The 26,253-nt window shown below is 38.7% G+C and overlaps 1 protein-coding gene across 6 annotated transcripts in view; it reads right to left on the minus strand.

Moving 5' to 3' along the window:
- LOC133631183 (receptor-type tyrosine-protein phosphatase mu-like) overlaps nt 1-26,253 on the minus strand; it is a 578,559-nt gene that overhangs the window by 190,151 nt on the left and 362,155 nt on the right. For all 6 annotated transcript variants that reach the window (XM_062023331.1, XM_062023329.1, XM_062023328.1 and 3 more), the window contains 3 exons: nt 13,430-13,466; nt 10,387-10,461; nt 4,192-4,327 (listed from right to left, as the gene is read on the minus strand). In XM_062023331.1, the coding sequence (XP_061879315.1) occupies nt 4,192-4,327; nt 10,387-10,461; nt 13,430-13,466 (248 nt within the window). The remainder of the gene's footprint in view (nt 1-4,191; nt 4,328-10,386; nt 10,462-13,429; nt 13,467-26,253) is intronic.

A 26,253-nucleotide genomic window follows, 5' to 3' on the forward strand; every position in this document is an offset into this window, starting at 1 on the left:
ATATATATATATATACTACCATTCAAAAGTTTGGGGTCACCCAAACAATTTTGTGTTCGAGCCTTCATTTCTAAGAACAAGAATAGACTGTGGAGTTTCAGATGAAAGTTCTCTTTTTCTGGCCATTTTGAGCGTTTAATTGACCCCACAAATGTGATGCTCCAAAAAGTCAATCTGCTCAAAGGAAGGTCAGTTTTGTAGCTTCTGTAACGAGCTAAAGTGTTTTCAGATGTGTGAACATGATTGCACAAGAGTTTTCTAATCATCAATTAGCCTTCTGAGCCAATGAGCAAACACATTGTACCATTAGAACACTGGAGTGATAGTTGCTGGAAATGGGCCTCTATACACCTATGTAGATATTGCACCAAAAAGCAGACATTTGCAGCTAGAATAGTCATTTACCACATTAGCAATGTATAGAGTGTATTTCTTTCAAGTTAAGACTACTTTAAAGTTATCTTCATTGAAAAGTACAGTGCTTTTCCTTCAAAAATAAGGACATTTACATGTGACCCCAAACTTTTGAACGCTAGTGTATATATATATATATATATATATATATATATATATATATATATATATATATATATATATATATATATATATATATATATATATATATACACATATATATATGTATATATATATATATATATATATATATATATATATATATATATACACATATATATATGTATATATATATATATATATATATATATATATATATGTATATATATATATATATATATATATGTATATATATATATATATATATATATATATATATATATATATATATATATATATATATATATATATATATATATATATATATATATGTATATATATATGTATATGTATATATATATATATATATATATATATATAATATATATATATATATATATATATATATATATATATATATATATATATATATATATACACAGCCCGGCCCCCGGCAAAAACATTTTTAATTGTAATTGTGAAGAATTCATCTGAATGTGCATGAACTATTTCTGTTCAAAATTGTTAGAAATGTCACATGTTAAATGTTTAAATATTAACTGTCAGATAATTTTGCTTAGTTCAAATAAAATACCCCTAATTTTTGTATTCTTTTTTCTTGTTTTTGAACACAAGTGAATGCAAGGCCTACTTGGTCAACAGCCATACAGGTCACACTGAGGGTGGCCGTATTAACAACTTTAACACTGTTACAAATATGCGCCACACTGTGAACCCACACCAAACAAGAATGACAAACACATGACACATGACAGAATGACACTCAACTCTACATGCCCCTAAAGCTGACCAACACGCCGGACTGTAGTCAGCTGGAGGCGTGTCTTAATGAAATTAAACAATGGATGTCCGCTAACTTTTTGCAACTCAACGCTAAGAAAAGGGAAATGCTGATTATTGGTCCTGCTAGACACCAACATCTATTTAATAATACCACCTTAACATTTGACAACCAAACAATTAAACAAGGAGACTCGGTAAAGAATCTGGGTATTATCTTCCACCCAACTCTCTCGTTTGAGTCACACATTAAGAGTGTTACTAAAACGGCCTTCTTTCATCTCCGTAATATCGCTAAAATTCGTTCCATCTTGTCCACTAGCGACGCTGAGAACATTATTCATGCGTTCGTTACGTCTCGTCTCGATTACTGTAACGTATTATTTTCGGGCCTCCCTATGTCTAGCATTAAAAGATTACAGTTGGTACAAAATGCGGCTGCAAGGCTTTTGACAAAAACAAGAAAGTTTGATCATATTACGCCTATACTGGCTCACTTGCACTGGCTTCCTGTGCACTTAAGATGCGACTTTAAGGTTTTACTACTTACGTATAAAATATTACACGGTTTAGCTCCAGCCTATCTCGCCGATTGTATTGTACCATATGTCCCGACAAGAAATCTGCGTTCAAAGAACTCCGGCTTATTAGTGATTCCCAGAGCCAAAAAAAAGTCTGCGGGCTATAGAGCGTTTTCTATTGGGGCTCCAGTACTCTGGAATGCCCTCCCGGTAACAGTTAGAGATGCTACCTCAGTAGAAGCATTTAAGTCCCATCTTAAAACTCATTTGTATAATCTAGCCTTTAAATAGACCCCCCCTTTTTTAGACCAGTTGATCTGCCGTTTCTTTTCTTCTCTCCTCTTCTCCCCTGTCCCTTGCGAGGGGGAGTTGCATAGGTCCGGTGGCCATGGATGAAGTGCTGGCTGTCCAGAGCCGGGACCCCGGGTGGACCACTAGCCTGTGCATCGGTTGGGGACATCTCTGCGCTGCTGACCCGTCTCCGCTCGGGATGGTTTCCTGTTGGCCCCGCTGTGGACTGGACTCCCGCTGATGTGTTGGATCCACTGTGGACTGGACTTTCACAATGTTATGTCAGACCCACTCGACATCCGTTGCTTTCGGTCTCCCCTAGAGGGGGGGGGGGGGTTACCCACATATGCGGTCCTCTCCAAGGTTTCTCATAGTCATTCACCGACGTCCCACTGGGGTGAGTTTTTCCTTGCCCGTATGTGGGCTCTGTACCGAGGATGTCGTTGTGGCTTGTACAGCCCTTTGAGACACTTGTGATTTAGGGCTATATAAATAAACATTGATTGATTGATTGATTGACATTTCGGGAGAACATCCGCACCGTAACACAACATAAACACAACAGAACAAATACCCACAACCCCTTGCAGCACTAACTCTTCCGGGACGCTACAATATACACTCCTCCCCCACCTCAACCCCGCCCACCTCAACCTCCTCATGCTCTCTCAGGGAGAGCATGTCCCAAATTCCAAGCTGCTGTTTTGAGGCATGTTCAAAAAAATAATGCACTTTGTGACTTCAATAATAAATATGGCAGTGCCATGTTGGCATTTTTTTCCCATAACTTGAGTTGATTTATTTTGGAAAACCTTGTTACATTGTTTAATGCATCACAACAAAATTAGGCATAATAATGTATTAATTCCACCACTGTATATATCGGTATCGGTTGATATCGGAATCGGTAATTAAGAGTTGGACGATATCGGATGTCAGCCAAAAAGCCATTTTTTGGACATCTCTAATCTTTATTGATTTATTTAAGTTGAACTATTTGCATTGAAAGTGCGATACTACATTTTTATTTACAGAAGTATTAAGTTTGCACTTATTTATTTGTGTGCAACACAATAACACATTTGTGTTTACTGACGTATTTTATCCAGGACAGAAGTATCGCCTCCTATAGGGGAAGCTCTTAATTTAGTTCTTTGAAAATGATAGTACAAAAAGTACAGTCTAAAAAGAACAACATTATACAAATTAGAATTTTGCAAGGAGTAAGATGCAGTAGATGAAATTAAGTTAAAGTAGCAATGATTGCCACGCACACACTGGGTGTGGCGAAATTATTCTCTGCATTTGACCCATCACCCTTGACCCCCCCCCCCCCCCCCCCCCCCCTGGCAGGTGAGGGGAGCAGTGAGCAGCAGCGGTGGCCGCGCCCGGGAATCATTTTTGGTGATTTAACCCCCAATTCCAACCCTTGATGCTGAGTGCCAAGCAAGCAGGGAGGTAATGGCTCCCATTTTTATAGTCTTTGGTATGACTCGGCCGGGGTTTTTGAACTCACAACCTACCGATATATAGTGTTATTTCAATCTATTAGTTTTTGATCAAATAAAGGAAAAAGTTGTATCTCTGTTATTTGTATTCAATGCTTTCTTTTAAAAAGTAGGGGGGAAAAAAAATTCGGAAAAATTGTAAATCCAATTTTCTGTGAAGAAAATCAGTTTATTTTTAGGCCCTAGCGGCAGATACAAGAATGGTAAACTGCTGCATTTTGAGCTCTTCCGCTCGCACGGGTTCTTGTTCCACAATAATTCATGCTGATTGTGTGTTGGTAAAACCAAAGAATAGAAAAATAAAAGCACAAAGAGGTAAGCAGCTTTGCTATTGGAAGCTTATTGCTGCCGGAGGAGCCGAGGGTCTTACGTAAACATGAGTACTCTCATAATATCATTCTTATTTTTCATGCTCAAAAGTTGTGTTTGTTGGCAGCGTTAATGTCGGATTGAACAGTTTTTCAAATTAAAAGCCCGAATTCTTTACAACAATCACAAACAGTGGTCCACAGAGACGACATTTATATTTTGGCGTCCTACGAGGAGGCGAGGCTTACCTTTTCTTCATGAGGAGCACCACGCCCAAGAAGATGATGACGAAGAGGAGGATGCCGGCGATGACCCCGGCGATCTTCACCGTGTGGTCCGTTTGCTTCTCCGGCTCCACGGCGTCCGGCTTGTGGGTCGCCGCTCCTGCGGAACGCACATTAGCTTGGACCCAATTCCACAAAGGTCACGTTCATAAACTTTTTAAGCACACTGCAAAAAGTCAGTGTTAAAAAAACAACAAAAAACAATACAAAAATGAGGGGTATTTTATTTGAACTAAGCAAAATGATCTGCCAATAGAACAAGATAATTCGGCTTGTCAAGACTTTCCAAAACAAGTCAAATTAGCTAACCTCAATGAACCCAAAAATACCTTAAAATAAGTATATTCTCACTAAAAAAGTGTACTTTTCTTGGTAGGAAAAAAAAAGAGACATTTTAGCTCAATATGTTGAAAAATATTCTTAAATGAAGTAAATGCTAGTGCCATTATCTTGACATAATGATATGCGCTCGGCATTACATTTCTTGAAACCAGCAAACTTATACTAAAAACTAATTTATTGTTCTTAATGGAAAGGCAACAAGGCAAGCGCTTGTTACTCTCGGGGTCTCCTAGCCGCTCAGGCAAATCATATGGTCTAAAAATGCATTTTTCCATGGATAACATGACATCATCGCGCCAAGTGCGTGCTCTAGAGCGCAATTTGCAAACTTTCTGTTGATTTTTTCTGGGGGTTGTCAGTATATGAAATCTAGGTCTAAGTGAGACCTACATAGAGGTTTTTGTTTCATGTCTCTACGACATTCCTACTGGGAGTTAGAGGCAGTTTTGTCTGTGTTTTCTTCCTAAGGGGCGCTAGAGCGCAATTTTGAGTTTTGGGGTTTGGTTTTTTGATTAGATCGCAATTTTCGCCAGTCCTGATGTGTGTGTCCAATTTGGTGAGTTTTGAAGCATTTTAAGGGGGTCAAATTACAGCTCTCAGTCCTCTGTCCCAAAGGGACTCGGTCCCCAATTAGCTAACCTCAATGAACCCAAAAATAGCTTAAAATAAGTATATTCTCACTAATAACAAGTGCACTTTTCTTGATAGAAAAAACAAATATGAGACCTTTTTGCTCAATATGTTGAAAAATATTCTTAAATGAAGTAAATGCTAGTGCCATTATCTTGACATAATGATATGCGCTCGGCATGACATTTCTTGAAACCAGCAAACTTATACTAAAAACTAATTTATTGTTCTTAATGGAAAGGCAACAAGGCAACATCTTGTTACTCTCGGGGTCTCCTAGCCGCTCAGGCAAATCATATGCTCTAAAAATGCATTTTTCCATGGATAACATGACATCATCGCGCCAAGTGCGTGCTCTAGAGCGCAATTTGCAAACTTTAGGTTGATTTTTGCTGGGGGTTGTCAGTGTATGAAATCTAGGTCTAAGTGAGACCTACATAGAGGTTTTTGTTTCATGTCTCTACGACATTCCTACTGGGAGTTAGAGGCAGTTTTGTCTGTGTTTTCTTCCTAAGGGGCGCTAGAGCGCAATTTTGAGTTTTGGGGTTTGGTTTTTTGATTAGATCGCAATTTTCGCCAGTCCTGATGTGTGTGTCCAATTTGGTGAGTTTTGAAGCATGTTAAGGGGGTCAAATTACAGCTCTCAGTCCTCTGTCCCAAAGGGACTCTGTCCCTAATTAGCTAACCTCAATGAACCCAAAAATAGCTTAAAATAAGTATATTCTCACTAATAACAAGTGCACTTTTCTTGATAGGAAAAAAAAATAGAGACCTTTTTGCTCAATATGTTGAAAAATATTCTTAAATGAAGTAAATGCTAGTGCCATTATCTTGACATAATGATATGTGCTCGGCATTACATTTCTTGAAACCAGCAAACTTATACTAAAAACTAGTTTATTGTTCTTAATGGAAAGGCAACAAGGCAAGCGCTTGTTACTCTCGGGGTCTCCTAGCCGCTCAGGCAAATCATATGCTCTAAAAATGCATTTTTCCATGGATAACATGACATCATCGCGCCAAGTGCGTGCTCTTTCGGTCAATTAGTGCGCATATATACAGCCCAAAAATGTTTTAACTGTAATTTTGAAGAATTTATCTGAATGTGCATGAACTATTTCTGTTCAAAATTGTTAGAAAAATATCACATGTTAAATGTTTAATTATTAACTGTGCATCCAGCGGGGCATCACAACAAAATGAGGCATAATAATGTGTTAATTCCACCACTGTATATATCGGTATCGGCTGATATTGGAATCGGTAATTAAGAGTTGGACAATATCGGATATCGGCAAAAAAGCCATTATCGGACATCTCTAGTTGTAACTTATTTTATAAATATTATTTTGGTGTGTCTAGTCCCAGCAGGAAGCAGGGTGTGCATTTCTTCGGTTAAATCATCAACCCTCAGTAGTTTATTCCGTGAATAATAAACACTGTTTAAGCTTTTCCTGGCTTTAAGAAATGCGTGACTTCGGCTATTGTCCTTTCTGAGGCTCCACCTCCAGCCGCCTGCGTCCTCCAAGATGAAGCTGGGCGAGGTAGCTTTGCAGCATCTTCACCCTCAGCTTAATCATGTTTGGGGTGAGAAGGCTGTGGGGGAGAAGAGATAATACCCCGAGAAGATACATTTTTTCATAAAAAAAAAGAAAAAAAGGGCCTGATTAACCAAAACTGGAGATAGCAAAGGAGCAAAGTGTGGAATGGCGTTTTAAGAGTGTGCGGTGTGATAAGAAGCACGTGTCCACACCCCAACATCCACGGTAAACCTGCGTCTAAATTTAGAATGATAAATCGCCATGTCAGCCAATTGAGACGCTGCGTTGTCTCCCTATCAAAAAACGGTGAATATCCATCTTGGTGACATATTGTTCCGCTATCAACAACACGCTTTCTTTTATTTATTATTATCATCATTCCTGACATATTAATTATCAGCTGCAAACTGATGGCGCTGATGACGCATCGCTTTGCCTTTTTAAAAAAAAACTAAACACAATTGTGTGACAAATCCTCACTTTGAGCTGTAAAGGAAGCTCGTCTATATTCATATCTCGCCCCGCTGGGATTGAGATTCTCTCGGCAACTCGCACAGCAAAGGAGGAGCCCGGCGGAATTTGAAAAAAAGACTTCAGCATCAGCTAGATCTGCAGGGCCGACGCTTCAGCATCGTTTTATTCATTACCTCCGCCGAGGAAGTTCTGCTTCCGTCGCCGCTTGTTTGCAAAAACAAACTATTGTTAGGGTTTGCGTGTACTAAAACACGTGCAAACTGGACAGCACACGCAAAACTGAGCTACTACACTGCAAAAAGTGAAATCTAAGTAAGATGAAATATCTCAAATAAGGGTGATATTTGCTTATTTTCTGTCTGATAAGATCATTCTTCTCACTAAGCAGATTTTATGTTAGAGTGTTTTACTCGTTTTAAACCTTTTCCACCAAGGGTTATATACAGAGAAATCAAATAAGGGTGACCACTTTGATGTATTATCATTTTTTTTAATCATTTTGGAAAGAAGGCAAAAACAACAACACAAAACGTACACTATATTTGAAGACAAAGATTTTCGTTTTCATCAGCTTTGCCATTTTACATTTTTAAATTTAATGTCATCAATGTGCTGCGGATCAATAAAAACAAGCACTTTAGCACCGCTGCTTTAGATGACAGAAAAAGAATATAGCATTGTCATGGTTAGTAGACAACATCCAAATTTGGTAGTGAATACAATATGATGTAATGTATATAATATGTTATCTGGGTGAGGAAAGAAAAAAAGATTAAATCTGAAATTCTGGAACTTTTTCTGCCTTAAAATCGCACTGTTGCACATTTTTAAAAATATCAACTTTGGAAAAGTGTGACACAGCAGGAAAATTGGATTATTGATTAAAATAACACAATTTAGGTGGCTAACTATGACATTGTACAAATAAGGGTTGAACAAAGTGCTCAAACGGTGTGAGGTAACAACTACAATTAAAGCTGCAAGCAGCGATGGACGGGACCGACTTTGACGGCACATAAAATCCAAACCATAGCAGTAATTAAAACTCTTTCATCAACTTTTAATCAGAAGGGTTCAATCCCTCTCCTGTGCTAGTTTGAAGCCGACACGACAAACGCGCTCAGAGGACATAATGTTTGAAAAAAGGTGACTCTTTTTACTAAACTTTTGTTTTGAAGGGGGAATTGCAAACTTCCTGTTGATTTTTGCTGGGGGTTGTCAGTGAATGAAATTTAGGTCTAAGTGAGACCTACATAGAGGTTTTTGTTTCATGTCTCTACGACATTCCTACTGGAAGTTACAGGCAGTTTTGTCTGTGTTTTCTTCCTATGAGCAGTTTTGTCTGTGTTTTCTTCCTAGGGGGCGCTAGAGCGCAATTTTGAGTTTTGGGGTTTGTTTTTTTGATTAGATCGCAATTTTTGCCAGTCCTGATGTGTGTGTCCAATTTGGTGAGTTTTGAAGCATGTTAAGGGGGTCAAATTACAGCTCAAAGAGGCAAAGGAGACTGTTTTTACTCAACTTTTGTTTTGAAGGGGGAATTGCAAACTTCCTGTTGATTTTTGCTGGGGGATGTCAATGTATGAAATCTAGGTCTAAGTGAAACCTACATAGAGGTTTTTGTTTAATGTCTCTACGACATTCCTACTGGGAGTTACAGGCAGTTTTGTCTGTGTTTTCTTCCTAGGGGGGCGCTAGAGCGCAATTTTGAGTTTTGGGGTTTGGTTTTTTGATTAGATCGCAATTTTTGCCAGTCCTGATGTGTGTGTCCAATTTGGTGAGTTTTGAAGCATGTTAAGGGGGTCAAATTACAGCTCAAAGAGGCAAAGGAGACTGTTTTTACTAAACTTTTGTTTTGAAGGGGGAATTGCAAACTTCCTGTTGATTTTTGCTGGGGAATGTCAATGTATGAAATCTAGTCTAAGTGACACCCACGTAGAGGTTTTTGTTTCATGTCTCTATGACATTCCTACTGGGAGTTACAGGCAGTTTTGTCTGTGTTTTCTTCCTAGGGGGCGCTAGAGCGCAATTTTGAGTTTTGGGGTTTGTTTTTATGATTAGATTGCAATTTTTGCCAGTCCTGATGTGTGTGTCCAATTTGGTGAGTTTTGAAGCATTTTAAGGGGGTTAAATTACAGCTCAAAGAGGCAAAGGAGACTGTTTTTACTAAACTTTTGTTTTGAAGGGGGAATTGCAAACTTCCTGTTGATTTTTTCTGGGGGATGTCAATGTATGAAATCTAGTTCTAAGTGACACCTACATAGAGGTTTTTGTTTCATGTCTCTATGACATTCCTACTGGGAGTTACAGGCAGTTTTGTCTGTGTTTTCTTCCTAGGGGGCGCTAGAGCGCAATTTTGAGTTTTGGTTTTTTTTATTAGATCGCAATTTTCGCCAGTCCTGATGTGTGTGTCAAATTTGGTGAGTTTTGAAGCATGTTAAGGGGGTCAAATTACAGCTCTAAGAGGCAAATTTGAAGAGGGAATTGCAAACTTCCTGTTGATTTTTGCTGGGGGATGTCAATGTATGAAATCTAGGTCTAAGTGACACCTACATAGAGGTTTTTGTTTAATGTCTCTATGACATTCCTACTGGGAGTTACAGGCAGTTTTGTCTGTGTTTTCTTCCTAGGGGGCTCTAGAGCGCAATTTTGAGTTTTGGGGTTTGTTTTTATGATTAGATCGCAATTTTTGCCAGTCCTGATGTGTGTGTCCAATTTGGTGAGTTTTGAAGCATGTTAAGGGGGTCAAATTACAGCTCAAAGAGGCAAAGGAGACTGTTTTTACTCAAGTTTTGTTTTGAAGGGGGAGTTGCAAACTTCCTTTTCTTGCTAGGGGGCGCTAGAGCGCAATTTTGAGTTTTGGGGTTTGGTTTTTTGATTAGAACGCAATTTTCGCCAGTCCTGATGTGTGTGTCCAATTTGGTGAGTTTTGAAGCATGTTAAGGGGGTCAAATTACAGCTCAAAGAGGCGGCGGTATAATAATAAAACGCTAGAAATACAATAGGGTCCTCTGTCCCAAAGGGACATTCGGTCCCTAATTATAATGTAAAATATCCTTAATGAGGAAGTCAATGTGTTATTGACACATCACATGACAACGACACATGACAACATGACAAACCACATACCCAACTCCGGCCCCTGTGAGGGGGTAAAGGCCGTGGCGGTTCTGACCTGTTAGTTGGTTTTCGCCGGCCGCCGGTGCGATGCGGAGGTACGGCGTGGTGAGCTGAGTCACGAGTATGGCGGCTGGGCCAGACCAAGATCCAGGACGGCATGCGGCAAAGTAGAGAAAGACACACAAAGAAGAAACCACACTGACGACAACAAGACACTCTGTGCAGCATTGAGGCAACACTATAAGGTTGAAAAATACTCTGATGGCGCCTTGATTGGGCGTGGCTTTACGCAAACTACGTGATGTGAGACTATACATCAGCCTTAAGGTTAAACTAACACTGTGTCAGTGTTAAAGGGTTTGGGGGAATTTTGCCCATCATCCACAATTCTTATGTGACCAGGAACACACGTCTCTTTCTTTTCTGTGTGTTCTAAATAGTGAACAACTGCTAGCAAGAGGTGGCTCCCTTTTTGCATGCCGTGACCTGCATATTAACCAAGCTCTAGCGACATTGATATTGGAAATACTTTTCGGGCATCGAAACACATGATTGTAAGTAGAAACATTTAAGTCCAATCTTAAAACTCATTTGTATACTCTAGCCTTTAAATAGACCCCCTTTTTAGACCAGTTGATCTGCCGTTTCTTTTCTTTTCTGACTCCCTCTCCCTTGTGGAAGGGGGCGCACAGGTCCGGTGGCCATGGATGAAGTGCTGGCTGTCCAGAGTCGGGACCCGGGGTGGACCGCTCGCCTGTGCATCGGTTGGGGACGTCTCTGCGATGCTGCTCGGGACGGTCTCCTGCTGGCCCCACTATGGACTGGACTCTCACTAATATGTTAGATCAAGGTTGTCCAAAGTTTTTCCACTGAGGGCCGTAAATTGAAAAATTAAAGCATGCGGGGGGCCATTTTGATATTTATCATTTTCAAACCATAACAAAATATATAGATTTTTTTTTGCTCCCGGGGACCATAAACTGTCTCAGTCATTAAAATGTTAAAATAAGTCAAATTATTATTATTTTTTAATTATTTAATGCTTACAGTACATCTCTATATTAAATTCAGGTTGATATGAAGTAAAAAAAAAAAAAAAAAAAAAGGTTTTATGCCTTTTTTGTCAAAGACAACTTTGTTTTTTATAGTAAAACTGAAATATGCAGTATTTAGTAATTAGAACCATAAAAGATTAATAATGCAGGACACCATTGATTTTAATTCACTATTATTTTTTGAGTAATCACAGTGTAAAGATAAATACAATCCCACTAAATATTTTTGGGATCCAAAAGGTGCCCCACTCATAAAGTGATAAATTTTTATTAGTTTTTAAAAAAAAACTTTCAACACTTAAGTTACGAGATCAACTTCAGATATATCTGTCCATTTTGCATTTAAACTATTATTTTGTTTGTTTTATGCTCTTTTGTCAAATAAAACTCTGATGTTTTTATATGGCAACCACACAATATATGCAATATTTTTCCCACATAAAACATTTTAAAGTAAAGTTTTTGAAGTAATTGGAGCCTTGAAAATAATTAATTATAACATTGATTTTTTTGAATTTTTTTTTTTTTTTTTTGAGCAATGGCAAAAAACAAAAACAAAACAAAAAACAGCCTGCATGGCAGCTTTGTGTCAACATTGCAACTTTTACTCGTTAGATTTCACCTCATTCCACTTTTTTTTAAATTTTTGCAATAGCATTTCCAGAATGTGTGGCGGGCCGGTAAGCAATTAGCTGCGGGCCGCAAATGGCCCCCGGGCCGCACTTTGGACACCCCTGTGTTAGATCCACTATGGACTGGACTTTCACAATATTATGCTAGACCCACTCGACTTCCATTGCATCTGCGGTCCCCTCCAAGGTTTCTCATAGTCATTCATGTTGACGTCCCACTGGGTTGTGAGTTTTTCCTTGCCCTTATGTGGGCTCTGAACCGAGGATGCCGTTGTGGCTTGTGCAGCCCTTTGAGACACTTGTGATTAAGGGCTATATAAATAAACATTGATTGATACATATGGTCTATACATATAATAAATCTTAGAGCTACATTGCCCGCTAGTGTATGTGCCGTCATCTCCCCATAGTCAAACATAACATGTTGAAGGAAAAAGCAAACATTGTGATGCGTCTGTGAAATTAATGGCCCACCGCATGCTTAAAATGAGCTAAAAAATGTAAATATGTCATGTGCCTGTTACTACATTACATATATACTTGCCGTATTTTCCGCACTATAAAGCGCACCGGATTATAAGGCGCCCCTTCAATGAATGGCCTATTTTAAAACTTTGTTCATATATAAGGCGCACCGCATTATAAGGCGCATAGAATAGACGCTACAGTAGAGGCTGGGGTTACGTTATGCATCCCGTAGTTGCGAGACCTGTTGTGGCTCAATATTGGTCCATATATAAGGCGCACCGGATTATAAGGCGCACCTTCAATGAATGGCCTACTTTAAAAGTTTGTTCATTTATAAGGCGCACCGCATTATAAGGCGCATAGAATAACGCTACAGTAGAGGCTGGGGTTACGTTATGCATCCCGTAGTTGCGAGACCTGTTGTGGCTCAATATTGGTCCATATATAAGGCGCACCGGATTATAAGGCGCACTGTCAGCTTTTGAGAAAATTGGAGGTTTTCAGGTGCGCCTTATAGTGCGGAAAATACGGTACATATATTTAAATGTTTTCAGATGTTTTCAAAGCGTTTTATAGGCGTAATAGAACAACTCCCATTGACTCCAATGTTAGCTGACTTTTACTAATGTTTATTTACGAGTTAGAATGCATGAAAAAAGAACAACATGTGTGTGCTTTTCTTACACAAGGATTGTGAATGACGGACACCATTTTAAAAGAAATGCAGTTCCACTTTAGAACTTATTGAATAATTCAGTTCAACCCTCCTACGTTTTAGTGCCACAGTTTTCTATCATTTCTCTGGCCTCCTAAAGCAGGAATAGGCATGAATAGCTCAGAAAACATCATTTATATCAACATTGTTATTATGCAAAAAATTCATGCAATTGAAGTGTCCTGTGTAAAGAATAATGTGCACACATACAATAGGATGTGGGCCTACCTTTGGTGGCCACTCGGACACAATCGATTTTGGTCTCCTGTAAAGAAGATGGGAGAGGGGAAAACACATTATTCTAATGACACAGCCCCAAAACACCTCCGGTACGTGCAAACAATAACATTGCACGTGTTGAGCTCAGGGACTGTGACAGACTGCACTTAGACCAGCGGTGACAGATTAGTGACACACTTTTCAAGCTTCAGCTAGGGGCAACATTTTCAGCAAGCTAAAGACTTGTCCTTGTCCCTTCACTATTATTCTTACTTTGAGAACCAGCGTCCTCTGTAACGGACATTGTTTTTGTTGGCGTCGGCCCTGTTATGCCAAAAAACTGTACAAGTGATTAAAGGCCTACTGAAAGCCACTACTAGCGACCACGCAGTCTGATAGTTTATATATCAATGATGAAATCTTAACATTGCAACACATGCCAATACGGCCGGGTTAACTTATAAAGTGACATTTTAAATTTCCCGGGAAATATCCGGCTGAAACGTCGCGGTATGATGACGTATGCGCGTGACAAAGTCCGAGTAACGGAAGTTATGGTACCCCGTAGAATCCTATACAAAAAGCTCTGTTTTCATTTCATAATTCCACAGTATTCTGGACATCTTTTGCAATTTGTTTAATGAGCAATGAAGGCTGCAAAGAAGACAGTTGTAGGTGGGATCGGTGTATTAGCAGCGGACTACAGCAACACAACCAGGAGGATTTTGTTGGAGCGCTAGCCGCGCTAGCCCCCGACCTCACCTTGACTTCCTACGTCTCCGGGCCGCCAAACGCATCGGGTGAAGTCCTTCGTCCTTCTGCCGATCGCTGGAACGCAGGTGAGCACGGGTGTTGATGAGCAGATGAGGGCTGGCTGGCGTAGGTGGAGAGCTAATGTTTTTAGCATAGCTCTGTGCGGTCCGGTTGCTAAGTTAGCTTCAATGGCGTCGTTAGCAACAGCATTGTTAACCTTCGCCAGCCTGGAAAGCATTAACCGTGTATTTACATGTCCACGGTTTAATAGTATTGTTGATTTTCTATCTATCCTTCCAGTCAGGGGTTTATTTTTTTTGTTTCTATATGCAGTTAAAGCACGATGCTATCGCGTTAGCTCATAGCTAAAGCATTTTGCCGATGTATTGTCGTGGAGATAAAAGGCACTGAATGTCCATTTCGCGTTCTGGACTCTCATTTTCAAGAGGATATAGTATCCCAGGTGGTTTAAAATACAAATCTGTGATCTACAATAGAAAAAGGAGAGAGTGTGGAATCCAATGAGCCAGCTTGTACCTAAGTTACGGTCAGAGCGGAAAAAGATACGTCCATCACTGTCTCTCAAGTCCTTCACTATAACGTTCCTCATCCACAAATCTTTCATCCTCGCTCAAATTAATGGGGTAATCATCACTTTCTCGGTCCGAATCTCTCTCGCTCCATTGTAAACAACGGGGAATTGTGAGGAATACTAGCTCCTGTGACGTCACGCTACTTCCGCTACAGGCAAGGCTTTTTTTTTATCAGCGAGCAAAAGTTGCGAACTTTATCGTCGATTTTCTCTACTAAATCCTTTCAGCAAAAATAATGACAATATCGCGAAATGATCAAGTATGACACATAGAATGGATCTGCTATTCCCGTTTAAATAAAAAAAACTCATTTCAGTAGGCCTTTAAGTGAAGGTATTAAAATGTCAATCCAAAGACCTTCCAAAGTGTTTCTAATGGTCCAAGTACCAATATCCAACAGGAGTGCTGTAGCGGTTTCAGGAATCTGCTGAAAAGTTTGTCTCTTCTAGTGAACCAATATTTTGGTACCAGTACCAAAATGTATTTCGATACTTTTCTAAACAAAGGGGACCACAAAAAATTGCATTATTGGCTTTATTTTAACAAAAAATCTTACAATACACTAAAATATGTTTCTTATTGCAAGTTTGTCCTTAAATAAAATAGTGAACTAGTTCGATAATATCGGACTGCCGATATCATCGGCCGATAAATGCTTTAAAAATGTAATATCGGAAATTATCTGTATTGGTTTCAAAAAGTAAAATTTATGACTTTTTAAAACGCCGCTGTGTACACGGCCGTAGGGAGAAGTACAGAGCGCCAATAAACCTTAAAGGCACTGCCTTTGCGTGCCGGCCCAGTCACATAATATCTACGGCTTTACACACACACAAGTGAATGCAAGGCACTCTTGGTCAACAGCCATACAGGTCACACTGAGGGTGACCGTATAAACAACTTTAACACTGTTACAAATATGCGCCACACTGTGAACCCACACCAAACAAGAATGACAAACACATTTCCGGAGAACATCCGCACCGTAACACAACATAAACACAACAGAACAAATACCCAGAACCCCTTGCAGCACTAACTCTTCCGAGACGCTAAAATATACACCCCCCGCTACCCCCAACCCCGCCCACCTCAACCTTCTTCATGCTCTCTCAGGGAGAGCATGTCCCAAATTCCCAGCTGCTGTTTTGAGGCATGTTGAAAAAAAATAATGCACTTTGTGACTTCAATAATAAATATGGCAGTGCCATGTTGGCACTTTTTTTCCATAACTTGAGTTGATTTATTTTGGAAAACCTTGTTATATTGTTTAATGCATCCAGCGGGGCATCACAACAAAATGAGGCATAATAATGTGTTAATTCCACCACTGTATATATCGGTATCGGTTGATATCGAAATCGGTAATTAAGAGTTGGACAATATCAGGATATCGGCAAAAAAGCCATTATCGGACATCTCTATAGTGAACATACAAGACAACTTGTCTTTTAGTAGTAAGTAAACAAACAAAGGCTCCTAATTTGTCTGCTGACATATGCAGTAACATATTGTGTCATTTTCCATTCTATTATATTGTCAACATTATGAAGGACAAGTGGTAGAAAATGAATTATTACTCTACTTGTTCATTTACTGTTAATATCTGCTTACTTTCTCTTTTAACATGTTCTATCTACACTTCTGTTCAAATGTAATAATCACTTATTCTTCTGTTGTTTGGATACTTTACATTCGTTTTGGATGATACCACACATTTGGGTATCAATCCTATACAAAGTCGTTACAGGATCATACATTGGTCATATTCAAAGTCCTCATGTGTCCAAGGACATATTTCCTGACTTTATAAACATAATATACATTTAAAAAAGAAGATGTTGTGATGCCAAACAATATTGATGTAATCATAGTAGTATTGACTAGATACAATCCTGTACTTGGTATCATTACAGTGGATGTCAGGTGTAGATCCACCAATGGCGTTTGTTTACATTGTGATGCCGGTGAGCTACGGTGTGTAGTGGAGCATGTTTAGCTATTCCTCGTCCTGCAGGGATGATACTTGTAAGAAACTTACTTTATTCGTCGCCATGGAGATGAGGATTAGTGATTTAGAAGTAGCTACAACACTGCAGACTGCGGCTGGACTTTAGCCGCTAGCTAGTTAGCCATGTCTTAAAGCACCTCTTCCTGAGGGCGTTTCAGTGTTATAACTTCACCTTTATCTTTAGTTTTTAAGCCAAAATGCTTCCGTTCTCCCTTTTCTGTCTACACACTGTGTCTGCTTGTAAGTACTCCGTGATTGTATATATATATATATGTATGTATATGTGTATATATGTACACTAGCGTTCAAAAGTTTGGGGTCACATGTAAATGTCCTTATTTTTGAAGGAAAAGCACTGTACTTTTCAATGAAGATAACTTTAAACTAGTCTTAACTTTACAGAAATACACTCTATACATTGCTAATGTGGTAAATGACTATTCTAGCTGCAAATGTCTGCTTTTTGGTGCAATATCTACATAGGTGTATAGAGGCCCATTTCCAGCAACTATCACTCCAGTGTTCTAATGGTACAATGTGTTTGCTCATTGGCTCAGAAGGCTAATTGATGATTAGAAAACCCTTGTGCAATCATGTTCACACATCTGAAAACACTTTAGCTCGTTACAGAAGCTACAAAACTGACCTTCCTTTGAGCAGTTTGACTTTCTGGAGCATCACATTTGTGGGCTCAATTAAACGCTCAAAATGGCCAGAAAAAGAGAACTTTCATCTGAAACCCCACAGTCTATTCTTGTTCTTAGAAATGAGGCTATTCCACTAAATTGTTTGGGTGACCCCAAACTTTTGAACGGTAGTGTATATACTGTATATATCATCATCATCAATCTTTATTGCAGACCATAAGATCCATTTAAACATATAAAAACAGAATATAATACATTAAAAACAAAACAACATATATATATATATATATATATATATATATATATATATATATATATATATATATATATATATATATATATATATATATATATATATATATATATATATATTTTTTTTTTTCCTTGTGCATTAATTGACTGAAAGAGCACACACTTGGCGCGATGATGTCATTTTATTGATGGGAAAATGCAAGAAATGTAATGCCGAGCGCATATCATTATGTCAAGATAATGGCACTGGCATTTACTTCATTTAAGAATATTTTTCAACATATTAAGAGTATTTTTCAACATATTGAGAGAAAAAAGGTCCCATATTTGTTTTTTCTATCAAGAAAAGTGCACTTGTTATTAGTGAGAATATACTTATTTTAAGGTATTTTGGGGTTCATTGAGGTTAGCAAATTTGACTTGTTTTGGAAAGTCTTGACAAGCCACATTTTCGTGTTCTATTGGCAGATAATTTTGCTTAGTTCAAGTAAAATGCGCCTAACTTCTGTATTTTTTTTTTCTTGTTTTTGAACACTGACTTTTTGCAGTGCAACCCTAGTCTCTTCCAAGTTTTGAACTAAAACTCATGGGGGGGAAGATCTGGTGTCATTTCTGGGCCAGATTTGGACCCCCGGGCTACAAGTTGAATTGCCGTAGCCTACAGCGATGTGTGTGGGCTGCCTGCGGGCCAAGGTAGTGCCCCACTGTGGAGGACCACCTTTTGTGGGAATACAATAACACAGCTCCAGTCTCTAAAACTTCACCACTCACAGATACATTTGCTGTCAACACTTGAGTCCTGAAAAGGAAGGACACAGGCATGGCACACAAAAGACACCATCGTCCCTGAGTCCCGAAGCTGTCCCCCCCCCCCCCGCCAAACCTCTTCAACAATGCCATCACTTCTTCCTCTCCACTTTATTAATCAAACATTCTGCCTTTATGAAGACAATAATTATTACTTTTAATTGACAGATCAGACCAGAAAGCTCCTCATTCAACAAGCACATTTTTAGCAAAGCATGTTATATTTAGACAATTAATAATAATAATAATACCTGGGATTTATATAGCGCTTTTCTAAGTACCCAAAGTCGCTTTACATGTTAAAAACCCATCATTCATTCACACCTGGTGGTGGTAAGCTACTTTTGTAGCCACAGCTGGCCTGGGGTAGACTGATGAGATTAATGGCATGAACAGGGCCGCCTTCAACGTTCCCTCTCAGGTGCGCGCCTGTGCAATTGCGCACTGCTCAAGCGTCCTCTGCGCACGGCAAATCTATGCCACGCACAAAATCAAATAAATAAATAAGCGCATAATAATTTTCGACAGAGAAAACAGTTTTCGTCATCATTGTTCAAATATTGTAACGTCTGTCGAGACGCTTTGAGGACATGAATTCCATCCATCACTTTACTGAGCTAAACTCTTTATTGTCGGCCATAAACACATCACCAAAACATTAGTAAAAAAAAAGGATATCTAGCAAAAGTGGTCATTTTCTGCAGTACAAACCAGACCAAAAGCAACTTTGTTATATCAACAGCAGCCGCTCGCTCTTTCTCACTTGCGCCAACACATGCACATATGGCACTTAGCCAGTGATGCGTTTACGGCCACACAAAAAGTGGGACAACTCCAACACCACACATAAAGTGTCATTCCAGATCGTTACACTATGATTTACCAATCAAATGTGTGCTTATTCTAGTGTCATTTATTAGGAATCTTCATTTATAAATATTAATCATGAAATGATGTTAGTATATTAAATAAATACTAATAAAAATATATTAAGTTGCAGGAATGTACACATGATCCCCTGCTTACATCTCATTGTGCAACATGTGGATGTTTTCATGGGAACTAAATGCTACAAATGATTTCCAAAGCAGGACCTCCACCCAGACAAACAATACAAGTACACAGTTCATGAAAAACTATATTTGTTGTTATTGTCATTGTAAGTGGGCCTAAACACTTCTATTACAAATGCTGTCATTTGATTCTAATAATAAGAGAATGTTGTCTGTCTATCTGTGTTGGCCCTGCCATGAGGTGGCGACTTGTCCAGGGTGTACACCTCCTTCCGCCAGAATGCAGCTGAGATAGGCTCCAGCGACCCCGAAAGGGACAAACGGTATAAAATGGATGTATGGATGGAGATTGGACTTGTTATTGAGTGAGGTTTGTGCTGCGGGTGTAGCCACAGTGTGCACGTGTGATGGTGCTCACATGGCCTCCACTCAATGCTCACACACATGAACAATTAGAGGGAACATTGGCCGCCTTAACCTAAGGCGGGGGTCAGCAACCCGCGGCTCTTTAGTGCCGCCCTAGTGGCTCCCTGTAGCATTTTTAAAAAAGGAATGAAAATGGAAAAAGATGGGGGGAAAATATATTTTTTGTTTTAGTATGTTTTTTGTCTGAAGACAAACATGACACAAACCTTCCCAATTGTTGGAACTACCACTGTTTAATATGTTTGTGTGTAGAGATGTCCGATGTTATCGGCCGATAAATGCTTTAAAATCGGAAATTATCGGTATCGGTTTCAACCTCCCGATTTTCCCGGGAGACTCCCGAATTTCAGTGCCCCTCCCGAAAATCTCCCGGGGCAACCATTCTCCCCAATTTCACCCAATTTCCACCCGGACAACATTATTGGGGGCGTGTCTTAAAGGCACTGCCTTTAGCGTCCTCTACAACTTGTCGTCACGTCCGCTTTTCCTCCATTCTAACAGCGTGCCGGCCCAGTCACATTATATATGTGGCTTTTACACACACACAAGTGAATGCCAAGCATACTTGGTCAACAGCCATACAGGTCACACTGAGGGTGTCCGTATAAACAACTTTAACACTGTTACAAATATGCGCCACACTGTGAACCCACACCAAACAAGAATGACAAACACATTTCCGGAGAACATCCGCACCGTAACACAACATAAACACAACAGAACAAATACCCAGAACCCCTTGCAGCACTAACTCTTCCGGGACGCTACAATATACACCCACCCCAACCCCGCCACACCTCAACCTCCTCATGCTCTCTCAGGGAGAGCATGTCCCAAATTCCAAGCTGCTGTTTTGAGGCATGTTAAAAAAAATAATGCACTTTGTGACTTCAATAATAAATATGGCAGTGCCATGTTGGCATTTTTTTTTTCCATAACTTGAGTTGATTTATTTTGGAAAACCTTGTTACATTGTTTAATGCATCCAGCGGGGCATCACAACAAAATGAGGCATAATAATGTGTTCATTCCACGACTGTACAGTATATATCGGTATCGGTTGATATCGGAATCGGTAATTAAGACTTGGACAATATCGGAATATCGGATATCGGCAAAAAAGCCATTATCGGACATCTCTAATTATGATACAACAGTTGGTAAATTAATATCACATTAAGGTGTCACTGAGCTTTAACATTTTGATCTTGTATCTAGAGATGTTATCGGCCGATAAATGCTTCAAAATGTAATATCGGAAATGATCGGTATCGGTTTTTTATTATCGGTATCGGTATCGTTTTTTAATTTTTTATTTTTAATTTTTTTATTAAATCCACATAAAAAACACAAGATACACTTACAATTAGTGCACCAACCCAAAAAACCTCCCTCCCACCATTTATTTCTGTTATTAATATTCTGCTTCCTACATTATATATCAATATATATCAATACAGTCTGCAAGGGATACAGTCCGTAAGCACACATGATTGTGCGTGCTGCTGCTCCACTAATAGTACTAACCTTTAACACTTCATTTACTAATTTTCATTAATTACTAGTTTCTATGTAACTGTTTTTATATTGTTTTACTTTCTTTTTTATTCAAGAAAATGTTTTTAATTAACTATTTTATTTTTTATTTTTCTTTAAAAAAGGACCTTATCTTCACCATACCTGGTTGTCCAAATTAGGCATAATAATGTGTTCATTCCACCACTGTATATATCGGTATCGGTTGGTATCGGTAATTAAGAGTTGGACAATATCGGAATATCGGATATCGGCAAAAAAGCCATTTTCGGACATCTCTAATTATGATACAACAGTTGGTAAATTAATATCACATTAAGGTGTCACTGAGCTTTAACATTTTGATCTTGTATCTAGAGATGTCCGATAATATCGGGCTGCCGATATTATCGGCCGATAAATGCTTAAAAATGTAATATCGGAAATTATCGGTATCGTTTTTTTATTATCGGTATCGGTATCGTTTTTATTTATTTATTTTTTATTTATTTTATTAAATCAACATAAAAAACACAAGATACACTTACAATTAGTGCACCAAGCCAAAAAACCTCCCTCCCCCATTTACACTCATTCACACAAAAGGGTTGTTTCTTTCTGTTATTAATATTCTGCTTCCTACATTATATATCAATATATATCAATACAGTCTGCAAGGGATACAGTCCGTAAGCACACATGATTGTGCGTGCTGCTGCTCCACTAATAGTACTAACCTTTAACACTTCATTTGACTCATTTTCATTCATTACTAGTTTCTATGTAACTGTTTTTATATTGTTTTACTTTCTTTTTTATTCAAGAAAATGTTTTTAATTTATTTATCTTATTTTATTTTTTTATTTTTCTTTAAAAAAGGACCTTATGTTCACCATATCTGGTTGTCCAAATTAGGCATAATAATGTGTCAATTCCACCACTGTATATATCGGTATCGGTTGATATCGGAATCGGTAATTAAGAGTTGGACAATATCGGAATATCGGATATCGGCAAAAAAGCCATTATCGGACATCTCTAATTATGATACAACAGTTGGTAAATTAATATCACATTAAGGTGTCACTGAGCTTTAACATTTTGATCTTGTATCTAGAGATGTCCCATAATATCGGGCTGCCGATATTATTGGCCGATAAATGCTTCAAAATGTAATATCGTAAATTATCGGTATCGTTTTTTTTTTTTTAATTTTTTTTTTATTAAATCAACATAAAAAACACAAGCTACACTTACAATTAGTGCACCAACCCAAAAAAACTCCCCCCCCCCCATTTATTTCTGTTATCAATATTCTGGTTCCTACATTATATATCAATATATATCAATACAGTCTGCAAGGGATACAGTCCGTAAGCACACATGATTGTGCGTGCTGCTGCTCCACTAATAGTACTAACCTTTAACACTTCATTTGACTCATTTTCATTCATTACTAGTTTCTATGTAACCGTTTTTATATTGTTTTACTTTCTTTTTTATTCAAGAAAATGTTTTTAATTTTTTTATATTATTTTATTTATTTTTTTAAAAAGGACTTTATAATAAAATAATAACGGATTAGATTTTACATTGCGCTTTTCTATTATTATCTTCACCATACCTGGTTGTCCAAATGAGGCATAATAATGTGTTCATTCCACGACTGCATATATCGGTATCGGTTGATATCGGTATCGGTAATTAAGAGTTGGACAATATCGGAATATCGGATATCGGCAAAAAAGCCATTATCGGACATCTCTAATTATGATACAACAGTTGGTAAATGAATATCACATTAAGGTGTCACTGAGCTTTAACATTTTGATCTTGTATCTAGAGATGTCCCATAATATCGGGCTGCTGATATTATCGGCCGATAAATGCTTCAAAATGTAATATCGTAGATTATCGGTATCGTTTTTTTTTTAGGTTTTTTTTAAAAATTAAATCAACATAAAAAACACAAGCTACACTTACAATTAGTGCACCAACCCAAAAAAACTCCCTCCCCCCATTTATTTCTGTTATCAATATTCTGCTTCCTACATTATATATCAATATATATCAATACAGTCTGCAAGGGATACAGTCCGTAAGCACACATGATTGTGCGTGCTGCTGCTCCACTAATAGTACTAACCTTTAACACTTCATTTGACTCATTTTCATTCATTACTAGTTTCTATGTAACCGTTTTTATATTGTTTTACTTTTTTTTATTCAAGAAAATGTTTTTAATTTATTTATCTTATTTTATTTATTTTTTTAAAAAGCACCTTATAATAAAATAACGGATTAGATTTTACATTGCGCTTTTCTATTATTATCTTCACCATACCTGGTTGTCTAAATGAGGCATAATAATGTGTTCATTCCACCACTGTATATATCGGTATCGGTTGATATCGGTATCGGTAATTAAGAGTTGGACAATATCGGAATATCGGCAAAAAAAAGCCATTATCGGACATCCCTACTTGTATCAAATCAGATTGTGCAAGTGTGCCTAATCAAATGGAAGAAAGGAGAACAATTATGCACATTGGACTGTTTGTTCTTTTCTTGCATCTTGATCATGCAGGAAAAGTTTGTGTGTGTGTGTGTGTGTGTGTGTGTGTGTGTGTGTGTGTGTGTGTGTGTGTGTGTGTGTGTGTGTGTGTGTGTGTGTGTGTGTGTGTGTGTGTGTGTGTGTGTGTGTGTGTGTCTCTCTCTAGTGCAAAGTTGCTAATTGAATTCAGGCCCTCGCGTCACATGTCATTCCGGCTGCCTACTGAACAGACGTGCCGCCGCTCCTCAAAGAGGGTCCATTCCTCATTCAGCTGCAGCGACAAGACACTCTGCAAATTGCTATCGAGCTGCGAGGACAGGGAGGAGGAGGAGGAGGAGGAGGAGGAGGAGGGAGGCTGTAACATCCACTTGACGACAGGGGACTGCGACCTGTACCATCGCCGTGGTCGCCTGCCTCGCCCATTTAGCCGCCTGACACCGGGATGATTGCCCTCGTTTTTGGAAGTGAGGGAAGGAGAGCGGCGCGTTGCTGCCTGCGTGAGGCCGAATACAAGCGTCTATCAGCTCCAGTGTTGAGCGGAAATCTCCACAGAAAGCAAGAGGACATTTAGCACTAACAGAGATTGTCCAGCCCACAGTCAAAGATTGTCCATATGACAGGAGTGTGGCTTTATGCTTTATTTACATCACTAAAAAAGCATCGTCCTGCCCATGAACGTAGATTGTCTATTTCACAGATTAGATAACAGTCAAAGATTGTCCATATGACAGGAGTGTGGCTTTATGCTTTATTTACATCACTAAAAAAGCATCGTCCTGCCCATCAACGTAGATTGTCTATTTCACAGATGAGATAACAGTCAAAGATTGTTTACATAAAAGGAGTGTTGCCTCTGCTGCTAATGTAAGGAACATGGGAGGCAAAAATGCTGCAATTATACAGGATTTTAATTCATATTTGTCCATTTTTTTAAAATGTTTTTTCAATATGTCAAAAATCAATATCATGCCTAATTCTTTAAAGGCCTACTGAAACCCACTACTACCGACCACGCAGTCTGATAGTTTATATATCAATGATGAAATCTTAACATTATAACACATGCCAATACGGCCGGGTTAACTTATAAAGTGACATTTTAAATTTGCCGCTAAACTTCCGGTTCGAAACGCCTCTGCGGATGACGTATGCGCGTGACGTAGCCCGGCGAACACGGGTATGCCTTCCACATTGAAGCCGGTACGAAAAAGCTCTGTTTTCATTTCATAATTCCACAGTATTCTGGACATCTGTGTTCGTGAATCTGTTTCAATCATGTTCATTGCATTATGGAGAAGGAAGCCAAGCAAGCAAAGAAGAAAGTTGTCGGTGCGAAATGGACGTATTTTTCGAACGTAGTCAGCCACAACAGTACACAGCCGGCGCTTCTTTGTTTACATTCCCGAAAGATGCAGTCAAGATGGAAGAACTCGGATAACAGAGACTCTAACCAGGAGGACTTTTGATTTGGATACACAGACGCCTGTAGAGAACTGGGACAACACAGACTCTTACCAGGATTACTTTGATTTGGATGACAAAGACGCAGACGTGCTACTGTGAGTATGCAGCTTTGGCTTTTTTTTGCGTATGTACGTAACTTTTTTAAAATATATAAGCTTTATGAACCTTGGGTTAGGTGAACGGTCTTTTGGGCTGAGTGATTGTGTGTGTTGATCATGTGTTTGAATTGTATTGGCGTGTTCTATGGAGCTAGGAGCTAGCAGAGGAGCTAGGAGCTAGCATAACACGTACCGTACCGTAAGTGCGCGTCACGTACGTAACTTTTTAAAAATATATAAGCTTTATGAACCTTGGGTTAGGTGAACGGTCTTTTGGGCTGAGTGATTGTGTGTGTTGATCAGGTGTTTGAATTGTATTGGCGTGTTCTATGGAGCTAGGAGCTAGCAGAGGAGCTAGGAGCTAGCATAACAAACACGCAGGTGTTATTATGCAGGATTAATTTGTGGCATATTAAATATAAGCCTGGTTGTGTTGTGGCTAATAGAGTATATATATGTCTTGTGTTTATTTACTGTTGTAGTCATTCCCAGCTGAATATCAGGTACCGTGAGTATGCAGCCTTGGCTGCTAAACATTCGATAACTTGACCGTATGTGCGCGTCACGTACGTAACTTTTTAAAAATATATAAGCTTTATGAACCTTGGGTTAGGTAAACTGTCTTTTGGGCTGAGTGATTGTGTGTGTTGATCAGGTGTTTGAATTGTATTGGCGTGTTCTATGGAGCTAGGAGCTAGCA

Source organism: Entelurus aequoreus, linkage group LG16, assembly GCF_033978785.1.
Source record: "Entelurus aequoreus isolate RoL-2023_Sb linkage group LG16, RoL_Eaeq_v1.1, whole genome shotgun sequence".
NCBI lineage: Eukaryota > Metazoa > Chordata > Actinopteri > Syngnathiformes > Syngnathidae > Entelurus > Entelurus aequoreus.